Source organism: Etheostoma spectabile, chromosome 7 (genome assembly GCF_008692095.1).
Source record: "Etheostoma spectabile isolate EspeVRDwgs_2016 chromosome 7, UIUC_Espe_1.0, whole genome shotgun sequence".
Lineage (NCBI taxonomy): Eukaryota > Metazoa > Chordata > Actinopteri > Perciformes > Percidae > Etheostoma > Etheostoma spectabile.
In genome coordinates, this window is record NC_045739.1 from 25664672 (window position 1) to 25677425 (window position 12754).

Genomic DNA, 12754 nt, shown 5'->3' on the forward strand with positions numbered 1-12754 from the left:
TGTCTTGTCTAGTTTTACTTCCTGTCTTTAGTCTTCCCCTCCTAGTGTCACCTGTTCCTTCATTCTCTCATTACCCTGAGTATTTAGTCTCTGTCCTGTTGTTGTCTCTTAGATTATTGTATTTACTGTTTATGGTGTTCCTTGTGAGAGTGTGTGTCGTCTTCCCCGTTTGGTCTCCGTGTTCCTGGTGTTTTGTTACTCCTGTTCCAATTTGTGGATTCTGTCTGTACTTGCTTGTTTACTCTGCCCGGTGTAATCATTTGGTCTCATTAGGTATGGACTGTGATTTATTTATTAACCCTCCGGTTGTCCTGGGGTCCAATTAGAATCAGAAATCTGGGAATCTGTCATCCAAATTGTCCAAATATTACAAGGATGGTTTCATATAACGCTTCTTGCAAGTTAAATGAAGGATCGGTTCACTGCTGTGTTGAATTTTGAAGGTTTTATTTCCCCCAAAAACTTGACATGATTTCGTATATATTAGGGTTCTTGACCATGAATTCAAAAAAGAAAATAGTGCAAAACTAGTGGTGATTGTGCACAGACAGATAGACAGACACAGACACCAGCGAAGGTCCTGTACACACACACGCACGCAGAGAGACATGCACATAGAAAACGCCAAGATACACATAAACATGAATTTATCATGAACAATGACACAAACACACACACACACACACACTCAATAACCTCAGTGGCTGGCAGAGATTAATGATGCCACCATGAAGCATTATCAGTGAGACCGATCAGCAGCTCCTCCAGAGGTTCTGCATGGGCCAGAGTTACAGCAGACCACACACACACCACACACACACACACACACCACACCCACACCACACACCCACACACACACACACACCACACACCACACACACACACACACGGCATCTTATAGTCATCACGGCTGTGTCTGGTGTTAGTTATTTACTTAGTTAGGGTTTATTCTGACAACTAACTGTAGACCATCTAACATCCCATGGGGCACATTTTTTATGTAAATTTTTTTTTACTTGCACGGACTGAAACTAAGCTTAAGTAGTAAGTGGAAAAGTAGCACCGAATTAAGGGACCCTAAATTACCGTAAAATGTAGATTTTGGTTACAATTTTTTTTTTTTTTTTTTTTTTTAAATAAAAAAAATAAAAAAAATAAAAAGCGTATTTATCGTGATGTGTGACTCCAACGATTTTTGAAACCAATTGCTGTCCCCAGAATTGAATTTTTTTTAAATTTATTTTTCCATTCCAATGCTTCACTTGAGTACCCAGTACCGCAGATGCAATTACATCACAAATCATAATGTAATCAACTCAAATCAAGTTGGCACCAATGTTCTGTGAAATAGTCAAAATAAGGGACAGCAGCGTATTGTCCCATCCGTAAAATGCTGACAGCGGACAGCATGCCGATACAGCATTACTACGGAAAATATGCTGTATAAATTCTTTCCCCCCCCCCCCTAAAATCTCCTCCCTAACCAAACTTTCCTCTTTTACGTCTCCCAGGACGACTGTCGTCGCGGTAGCAGCCTTCCTGGACGCCTTTCAGAAGGTGGCCGACATGGCGACCAACAGCAGAGGTAGGTCTGGGAACGTGTGTGTGTGTGTGGTGTGTGTGTGTGTGTGTGTGTGTGTGTGTGGGTGTTGGGTGTGTGTGTGTGTGTGTGTGTGTGTGTGTGTGTGTGTGTGTGTGTGTGTGTGTGTGTGTGTGTGTGTGGTGTGTGTGTGTGTGTTGTGTGTGTGTGTGTGGTGCCCTTCTGTTCGCGGCTCTTGTGAGCTCTTCTCGTTCTATGATCCAAAACCAACGAAATTTTACTTTGGTACACATTCCTGCAGGGCGGTTGGTTTTTGTTTGGGTTGGCAACAGGGTTGTTTGGTTCAAGTCCCCATACGGACCAAAGATGTGTTGGTCCCCCCCCCCCCCCCCCCCCCATTCTGACATTTCTCTCCATTAGTGCATACATAGTACTGAGCATGTGTGTGTAATCAGGCCTGTGTGTAATGTTTGTAATTACAACAGGTGTAATTCCCCTTGCGGGATTAATAAAGTATGACATCTTATTATTAGTGGGCTCGCCTAGCTGCTAGCATGGCACGCCCTCATACTGCTGCTCCTCGTACTGGCCTAGTCTAGGTCCTTACCTAGGTACTGTCAGGGCCCTACTTCAGACTCTGCGTTCTGACTGGCTAGTAGTCTCTTACCTAGGTACTGTCAGGGCCCTATACTCTGCTCTGACTGGCTAGTAGTTCCTACCTAGGTACTGTCAGGGCCCTCATATCTCTGCTTCTGCTGGCTAGTATCCTTACCTAGGTAGCTGTCAGGACCCTCATACTCTGCTTCTGACTGGCTAGTAGTCCTTACCTAGGTACTGTGCACCCCCGACAAAGATGGGTCAGAAATGAGATGCCTCACTCTGTAGCTAAAACTGAACACACAGGGTGAAAAGAGGAGTTGCAGCGATGTCCAGTACAACAAAAACATGTGTTTGTCAAAATTATACCATGTAAACCTTTTCAGGTACAACGTCTAACTACATATATGAACCTGAAAATGAGCAGAATATAAGCACTTTAAGTCATTTTATTGTATTTCAGTATCCTGACATCTCCTCAAAGTTTAGTCGGCATACTGTTTTTTTTTCTCCAAATGCTAAAACTGAATAAGACACCCAGAATTAAATGTCAATAAATATACTCACAGATTATTTAAATGGAATCATCTGTGTAATTTTTGTGCAATGTGGTTGAAAGAAACCCAAACTTCTGATATAGAAACTTTGAAAATGGGTCAAATGGACCGAGGACAACAGGAGGCTTAGAAGGTGTTGGGGAGTTGTTTTTTTTATTTGCTGCCCCACCTAGTTGCCTCCTCCGCCTCCATAGAGACGGATGGATAGATGGATCCTGATGATGATGATGATGATGATGATGATGATGATGATGGACTCATTCTTTGTGACTCGTGTCCGTCAGTCACAGACACGGCAGGAGGTCTGAGGGGATCTGTGTTGTCGTTCCGCTGGTGAAGCAGCCGGCACGCTTCATCTATCGGCTTGTACTTTTCCGTTATTGACCAATGATCAGCGGGGGGGTGGGGGGGGGGTGTTATTCGGGGGGGGTGTTACGGGTGACTGGCACACTGGATCAGGTCACTTCCTGCTTAATAGATGAAGCACGGAAGTTCAATTTTCTTGTGTGTCTGTTTATTCTTCTGGTTTTCTAGGAAATTGCAGTTTTTGGTGCTTTATGTGTTTCTGTTCTCTTTAAAGTGGTTGTTGTGTGTGTTGTGTGTGTGTGTGTGTGTGTGTGTGTGTTGTGTGTTTGTGTGTGGTGTGTGTGTGTGTTTGTGTGCTGTGTGCGTGTGCGCGTGCGCGTGCGTGTGCGCGTGCGTGCGTACCAGTGGGATGTAGGCCAACTCCTGTCGAGGTGACTCACTGTCACAATGACAACGTAGTACGTGGAAACAATCAGTCAATGCTGCGATGATTCTAGGGCTCTGGGTCACAGCCGCTCTATAATTGACTGTGTGTGTGTGTGTGTGTGTGTGTGTATAAATAGCTGTTACACCTGGAGCAGAGCAGCGGGTACAATTATTGGTTTCTTTCAGCAACTGTTGGGACAATTGGAGGTTTGAGGAGCCACACCCAGTTCCTCTTGTCTTCCCTTCAACCATGAAACTGTATTATCGCTTTTTCCGACATTTTTGTCCCTTTTTCAATGTTCGGTGCTTTTTTTTAAATGTTTTTTCCCAAGTTATTTTATATTTCTAATGTTGACATTTCCAGCGTTTATTTCGAAGGCCCATTTTGACATGAGGGTTAAGAACACAAGACAAAATGAGAGTCAACTTGCAAAATGTAACGTGTGCAAAATTGTCAGTTTTCTCGATTACATTGTTTTGTGACCTGTGATTTAAAATTCTGTTAATTTCACATTTGTAGAACGTAAGCATATTGTTTTGCAAGCTTGGATATTTTGGCAAAAAACAGATAAAACACGTTGATGTGGATGAATTTCCTGATTCGTTTTGTATCAGCGCTATTGCAACTTTAATTAACACGAATCCCGAGAGTAGTAAAAAAAAAAAAAATCAATACTATTTGAATCCTGAATTACTCTTCAAATGGTTATAACTAGGTTGGCTAATGTTAGCATTGGTCCCAATAGCATCCAGACATCACACACAACATACTGTACTCATAGCACATAAACATAACGATGATGTTCCAATCCAACAACAAATCCCATGTGGATACTATATATGTATCTTATTATATAGGTATATATATATATATATTATGTAAATATGGTATGTAGATATATATGTATGTATATATTTGTGTTATATATATATGTAATTGTATTAAATATATGTATATGATATCAGTATGTATCGTATATATGGTATTTATATCTATCTGGTTATTATATATTATGTATAGATATGTATGTTATATTATATGTGTGTATATGTATGTGTATTGCATATTGTATGTCGTAGAGCCTCTTTGTATATCTTTTATTTATGTATTTATGTCGGTTTCTCATATTATGTATCTCATGTATGTTGTATGTCCGTCTTTCTGTCTGTCTCATATATCTGTATGTTAGTATGTCTGTATCGATATATATGCTCTGTTGTTCTAGATCTTATCTCATTCTCTGTGTCTGTATGTGTCCTGTTGTCCTCTCTGTACATCTGCTCTCCTTCTGTGTCTGTATGTCTCTATCTGTAGTATGTCGTCTCTCTCCTCTGGTGGCTTGTGTCCGATATCATGTTTGTGTTGTGTCCTCCGACTCTGTCATCATTAACTCTCTCTATCTCTCTCTCCTCTCTCTCTCTAATCCTCTCCTCGTCTCTCTGTTCTGTGTCTTTCTCTGTCATCGTGCTGTCTGTGTGTGTCTGTCTCTCTCTCTATTGTGTGTGTGGTGTCGCTCTACACCGCCCCCCCGCCGCTCCCTCTAGCTTCCCTTTTCCGTGTCTAACGGTTTCGCCGAGCCCCCCCTTTCCCCCTTTTTGAGGTACTATCAACATTGGTCCCTTACCTTAAAACAAATACATAATTTTTAAAAGACCATACAGTGGGGTTGAAAGTTTGGCTCCCCGGTACAACTTAGTAGTGATGTGCCTAAGAAGCCAAGAAAGATGGAAAATCGCCAAACAAGGCATCAAATGTACAGATTAAGACATTCGTATTACATAGTCACAGAAAGTTAGACTTTTTTCACCATCTCACAACTTTTCAAAATACAGCAAAAGCTCAAGAACTTGACGACTTTTTGGGAAGGAATATGGGCCGCGACACTCCAACAAGAATTAAGCTCCTAACTGGCTCCAAGTGGTGTGGGGGGAGGGGGGGGGGGGGGGGTGGGGGGGGGGGGGGGGAGGGGGGGGGGGGGGGGGGGGTACACCGGTAGTACTCTGCAGTGTATGTGGTGGGCATATATTGTTATTTTTTAAATTCATCAAGCCCTTTGTTGTATTTCACAGGATAACTGAAAACCGATAGAAAGGGAAACTGACTAGTGTTCATGTGATTAATAAGTTTTTATATTATAATTAATATCCCTATTTCCTCTAACAGACCCACCTAAATGACAGAAACCTCCTTGGTGCCCACCCGTTTGCAGACGTCCATTTTTGGGGAGTTTCCTTTATTTTGCAAGTGGTAATTAATGAATACATCAACTTTTCTTGTGACATGTTAATACGAATCTATCTGTCTTTGATGCCTTTTTAGAGATTTTTTTCCATCTTTTCTTGGCTTCTTTATGCTTCATTAATACAAATTTTTCCTGGGGGCCCACACTTTCACAGCCCCCTGGTAAAATTTCAACAGATCCTGTATGTTCTGCTGACTGGGAAACACCATATATATATTATATATATATATATAGTATATATATCTATAGATATATGTATATATACCATTCGTGCGCCTTTCTCTAGCTCGTACACATTGCATTTGTAGAAGATGGGGAATTTAGGATGGCGCGTGAGAAACAGAGAGGGGAAGTGAGAGATGGAGATTGGATGAAGGTGGTGTGGGGAACATTTTATGCCAACACCGACAAAAAAAAGCAAATTGAGGATTCAGAAAGAGACGCTTGAGTCATCGAGGATAATGACGATGGAGAGAGTAAGACAGGTAGAGATAAAGTATAGGCAGATGGCGAGAGAGGGATAGTAGGGTAGAGAAGGATTGAGAGAGCGAGGATGGCAGAGGGGATAGAGGAGAAGATGGGAGGGGAGAGAGAGAGGCGAGAGAGATGGAGGGGGGGAGGGAGGGAGAGAGGAGAGAGTGGAGAGAGAGATGGAGATGAGCGAGAGATGGATCAGAAGAAGAGTGTCGAGAGATCGAGATGGAAGGAGAGAGGATGGGGGCGAGAGAGAGAGGGAGAGGGTAGGGATGAGAGAGAGAGGGAGCGGGAGAGAAGTGATGTCGATCTGATGCTCGAGCGATCGATGTATAGACGAGAGCTGGAGATGATTGCTAAAGAGGTCTGGATCGCTAACGGTATGTGAGAGAGCTCTAGAGAGAGATGGGAGAGAGAGAGATGGGAGGTGTTGAGTTCCTATAGCATTATATAATTGAGAGATGGTAGAGACTGGAGACGGATGATAGCTCGGAGCATTGAGGGGGATTTAGAGACGATCTAGTTGTGATTGTAGCTAGATACGATAGACTGTCCATGGGGATGGAGATCGAGACTCAGTGATGGAGAGGATCGTAGATGGAGCATAGTTGCGGGGGGAGTCTCTATAAGATAGGGTTATCAAGAGAGAGCTATAGTGAGGTTTTGATGGAAGATAGAGAGAGAGCGATAGACTAGAGAGAGATACGATGGCCCGATAGATAGAGTGGAGGAGGAAGGGGGAGGAGAAGATAGAGATAGGGAGCGAAGAGAGAAGATAGAGAGAGAGGCCGAGAGATGATAGGAGGAGAGAGAGAGAGGAGAGAGAGAGAGATCTAGAGGATGAGAGAGTATAGAGACAAGAGGAGAGAGAGAGAGAGAGAGAGACGAGAGAGCGGAGAGAGAGGAGAGGAGAGAAGGGAGGGGAGGCTGTTGCTGACTGTCCAAGTCCAGTCGGCGCCGCTGCTGGTGGTCATGGCAACAAGATGGAAAATCGCTGCAGCGGATTCAGCAGTCCCAGAAAAAAAAAACATATCTTAACTTTCTATTTCATCCTCTTATATTTTTCTTATATTATCTTATTTCTCCTTATCTTATCTTAATCTCCTTATCTCTATCTTATGTTATTTCTTCTTTCTCTATTTATTTTCTTCTATTTATTAAAATTCTTCTTCGTCATCGTATTTCTTCTTTTTTATTTATTAATTAACTTCTATTACAATCCATCTCCTATCATCTCGCATATTATCTTTTTTCTTATCTTATATTTCTGATCTTATCATATTTCTCATCTAATTTCTTATGATCTTATGTCATCGTATCTTTTTTTCATTTCATCACATCTTATGCCATCTTATTTTATCTAATTTCACCTGTTAATTCAACTTACAGTGGTGCTCATGAGTCTACATGCCCGTGCTTAAATTTACTAAAAACAGAAATAAAAACAATCATCTTTTGTAAATAAAGCCTTAATTAAAAAAAAAGGAAAAATCCAACATTTTAAGGACACCAATTATCTTTGTGAATGAACAATGTATTGGAAATAGAATAAGGTTCTTCCTTAAAATGCAGGTGTGTTGTGTGTTGTGTGTTGTGTGTGTGTGTGTAGTGTGTGTGTTTGTGGTGTGGTGTGTGTGTGTGTTGTGTGTGTGTGTGTGTGTGTGTGTGTGTGTGTGTGTGTGTGTGTGTGTGGCCCTGCCACTTTGTCAGGGGCCTCGTCAACGTGTCAACACCTGGGAACTGGGTCGGAGGAAGAAAGGAAGGAAGGAAAGGAGAGATCAGAGAGGAGATAGAAAGTGAGGGAGGAGAGGAGGAGGGATAAGAAGAATTGAGAAGAGGGGAAAAGGAGAAGAGGCAGATAGGAAAGGAGGGAGTGTTACCGGGGGATTAACGCAGACCTCCGGGTCCTGGAGACGTCCATGTTATTTAGTTTTTTGTTAATGGGTTTTTGTTCAAAGGACTTTGAGTTTCATATCTTCAGTTGGTATTTTTATACATTTTATTCATCAGAACTTTAATATAATTGGAGGCTCCTCTGTTCTGTTGTGACAATAAAACAAATTATCAAAAATAAATCGATAAAAAATAATATTATTTAGATAAATAACTACAAATAACTAATGTTAGGGAAATATGTTTGTGGATTTTTTATTTGATGATATATATATATATATATATATATATATATATCGGTATATCAGATTTTTAAATAACCAAATATTTGTATCGGCCTTAAAAATCCTTTTTTCGGGCTCTAGTGTGAACCCACCACAGACACTTGCCTTGTTCACGGACCGGCGCTGCTGAGAGTGAATGGGGGGGGGGGGGACAACACTGGAATGGATACTTGATGTTATTTTTTTTTTAAATGAACGGGAAACACTGATGTATAAAATACATGAAATGCATACGCATTACAGCGCATTATTTTTTTTGTAGCTGTATGTACGAATGGGCCACGAGAACGACTTGCCTTCTTGAGCAAGGAGTCTATTTACCAGTGAGCAGACCAGCCCCGGGCCTGGCAGTCCATTTACCAGTGAGCAGACCAGCCCCGGGCCTGGCAGTCCATTTACCAGTGAGCAGACCAGCCCCGGGCCTGGCAGTCCATTTACCAGTGAGCAGACCAGCACCGTGCCTGGCAGTCCATTTACCAGTGAGCAGACCAGCCCCTTGCCTGGCAGTCTATTTACCAGTGAGCAGACCAGCCCCGTGCCTGGCAGTCCATTTACCAGTGAGCAGACCAGCACCGTGCCTGGCAGTCCATTTACCAGTGAGCAGACCAGCCCCTTGCCTGCAGTCTATTACCTGATGCGACCAAGCCCCGTGCCTGGCAGTTCCATTTACCAGTGAGCAGACCCAGTCTACCGGCGGCTGGCAGTCCATTATTACCGGTGAGCCAGGGACCAGCCCCGGGACCTGAGCAGTCATTACCAGTGAGAGACCAGCCCCTGCCTGGCAGTCATTTACCAGTGAGCAGACCAGCCCCGGGCCTGGCAGTCCATTTACCAGTGAGCAGACCAGCCCCTTGCCTGGCAGTCTTTTTACCAGTGAGCAGACCAGCCCCGGGCCTGGCAGTCCATTTACCAGTGAGCAGACCAGCCCCTTGCCTGGCAGTCTTTTTACCAGTGAGCAGACCAGCCCCGGGCCTGGCAGTCCATTTACCAGTGAGCAGACCAGCCCCGGGCCTGGCAGTCCATTTACCATTTCATATAAACCATGGATAGTAACAGCACTAGTCTAATGTAGTGTTTGTCTTCTATTGTCTCACCATGAAAAAGTCTTGGAGTTCCATTAAAAATCTCATCTGGAAAGTGACTTCCGGATGAGTTTTTAACGTCCTTCACCTTCAGGAAAATGTAGTGGATCCTTGATATATTCCCAGGTTAGTCGTGTGCTGTCACAGCTTCTGTCTCCCATCATCAGCCTAACTGCTGGCTGTTAAAAGCCAGCTACTAGCCACCCAAGGCTGGAAAGGCCAGATGTTGTTTTTGGGGTTAAATTCCCACCATGCTGCGGTGGATCTGCACACGGAGCTGATATGACGCTGCGGGTTAAATCCTCCTGCTGATCCTCCTCAGTTGCAAATCATAGCTCTCGAACTGCCGTCCTGCCCTCTTTCAGCTCCCAGTAAGGGCAAATACCAACATCATCTAGAGCTACAGCAGCATACTCTAACATTAATCGACCATAACTCCTCTAAAACTGTGACATAAGCTTTGTTTATTCACATGTGACGGTTCAACATCTCTCTCCAAAACCATAATTCTGCAGCTCCGACTGCCTCCACTCTTCTGGTCTCAGTCTTTCTTTCATCTTTCCACCAGATGTTGGACCTGTGCTGCAGTTTTAAAGGTTTTTTCTCTCCCATTCAGCCACATTTGTTACCGATGGTTGGTTGGCTATTATGTTGAATGGCACTACAGTACCCATAAGCCTCAGCAGCTGCACCTTAAAGCTGTAAGTAATAAATCGCCACGTCCACAAAATGCTTGTGTACTCCAAATCTGATCTGAAGCCACTCCTTCACTAGTGGTACAGAAAAAACTAAACTGGTGCAGATGACATGAGACATAACTTTCACCAAGTGTTAACTGGGCAAAAAAAGACTGTGTGTGTGTGTGTGTGTGTGTGTGTGTGTGTGTGTGTGTGTGTGTGTTCTTGTTTACCTACATTTGTGGGGTCCAAAAAACAGGAATACAGTATACTTGAAGGGTTGAAACAGCTTTGTGGGGCCCAACTGCTGGACCCCACAACTTGAAAGGGCTGTTTGAGGGTTAAGACTTGGTTTTTAGGATTGGGGTTATAATTAGGTTATAGTTAGGGTGGGGGTAAGTGTTAAGGTTAGAAATTTAGTTGGGATGGTTAAGGTTAGGGTAAAGGGCTAGGGAATGCAATATGTCAATGACGGGTCCCCAGAAAGATAGTAAGACATGTGCGTGTGTGTTCTTGTTTAACTATATTTGTGGGGTCCAAAAAGCAGGAATACAGTATACGTGTGGGGTCGGGACAGCTTTGTGGGGCCAAACTGCTGGACCCCACAACTTGAGAGGGCTTTTTGAGGGTTAAGACTTGGTTTTAAGGATTAATGTCAAATTAGGTTATAGTTAGGGTGGGGGTAAGGGTTAAGGTTAGAAATTTAGTTGGGATGGTTAAGGTTAGGGGCTAGAGAATTCATTATGTCAATGACGGGTCCCCAGAAAGATAGTAAGACGTGTCTGTGTGTGTATGTGTGTGTGTATGTGCGTGTGTGTGTGTGTGTGTGTGTGTGCGTCCCAGATGGCCTTCCTTTGGCAGCTTGTCATTTAGTGATGTCATCCCAGTTGCAGGTAAGTGATGTCATATCTGCAGAGTCCACTCGCCAGTGTTTTTGAAGATTTTCCTCAAGGTCAGAAGACCACAAAGATGAAGATGCATGTTCAGCTGATTCTAAATCCCTGGAAGTGAAGGGAAACCCCGCTGCAGTCTTTCTCACACGTGCACCGTGTGGAAATAACGTAAACACTCCCAGTTCCTCTGCTTACTAACCGAGAAACCATTTTCTGAAATGAATGCAGACAGTTATGGTGTTTTTCAAAATAAATGTCCGAAAATGCTGTGGACTACCATGAAGCGATCTGTGCTTTTGACGCTTTTGTGAAACATTTTTTGTCATTTATTTTAACACTTTTAATCATTCATGGTTAATAAACGTCATTTATATCAGTTTATATCTAATTTGTGAGTTAAAACAAAGCAGACTGTGGGTATATCAAAGTTTAGTCAGGATACTGTTTTGCTATTTACATTTTTATTATTATTTAAATGCTATAAAATTGAATAAATCACCCAAAATGCAATGGAAGTAATCATTAATTTGACCTGTGAAGAATGTTGTGTGGGTTCCAGTGAGTGTACATCCATGAATCCCTGTTATTTTTGGGCACTTTGGTTTAACTAAACCCATATTTCTGGTATTAAAAAAACGTAGAAAACGGGTTAAATTTGACCCCAGGACAACAGGAAGTTTTATTTATTGTACACTTACGTACCTGATTGGGCCAAATATAACCGTGATGGTGCCAGCCAGGGGGGGGGGTCTGGGAGATTTATAACACTTCATCAAAGCCTCTCTTACGGGGTCACGTAAAAACATAGTAAAGAAATGTGAGATGCAGTGAACATCCCATCTTCTTCGCAAAGACTTGCATCCCATCCCATCACATGGTCATTTAATACAATAGAATCAAAACAGGAAATGTTCTACAAAGATGTCCGCAGTGTGAAGTGAAGTCTGAATGTTTTTGCTTTGAACTGATATCACGATTTTTTTTTTTTTTTGAGCATGACAAAACAAAACATGTTGGCAACACCAAAACATAGATTTTTTTTTTGACACCTATAGCACATTGAGCATCACCAAAAGCCTTTTTGGACATAGAGGCTTTAATGAAGAGACAGTGTTAAAAATCACAGAGGGAAGTAGCAGCGTGTGTGGAAAAAAGGAAAAAATGCATTTTTGCACAAATGCCTTTTTGAACCGAACCATCACAATTAGCACACTGTTTTATCCCCTGCACTGTTTTACACTTTGATCACCGCTGCACTTCTGTATAACTTTTTGAATAATAATCCGGAAATGTATTCCATCTCACCTGGAATATCATCGCAATATTTATGAGCTGCATGCAACGCAATTTCGTTCTGAATGCACTCTGTACATATAAAATGACAAATGAAGTTGAAGTTGAAGTTGATGCAGTCAGCTCGTAAAATTAAATGTCTATTGTGAAAAAGAGAAAACCCGGTCCCGGTGGCGGGAGACTCGGTGTCCGTCCGTCCTGATGGTGTTGGGGGTGTTGGTGGTGTTTTGTGGTGGAGGTTAGCAGCAGGAGGTCAGAGCCATTTGTAAAGGTCGAGCGGCTGATGAATAATTCACCGCTACACTGTCGCGCTGCAGCGACGAACTCTCTGCTCTCCTTCGTCCATTTCTTACCACCTCACTTTCTTCCTCTGTGGTTTTACACTTTGTGGTGTTAGCGCCTCTTACCTGACACTCCACTAATTCATATGTATTTTTAAAGGAACAAACCCCCAGAAACCTGCAGGTCCGCTGCTACTCTCAGTTCTTT

General features: G+C 42.7%; 1 protein-coding gene across 1 annotated transcript in view; it reads left to right on the top strand.

The window, feature by feature from the left end:
• The window catches only part of LOC116693081 (protein MTSS 1), a 67331-nt gene that overhangs the window by 29734 nt on the left and 24843 nt on the right, over window positions 1-12754 (top strand). The window contains exon 3 of the mRNA XM_032521775.1: window positions 1512-1585. Coding sequence (XP_032377666.1) covers window positions 1512-1585 — 74 coding nt within the window. The remainder of the gene's footprint in view (window positions 1-1511; window positions 1586-12754) is intronic.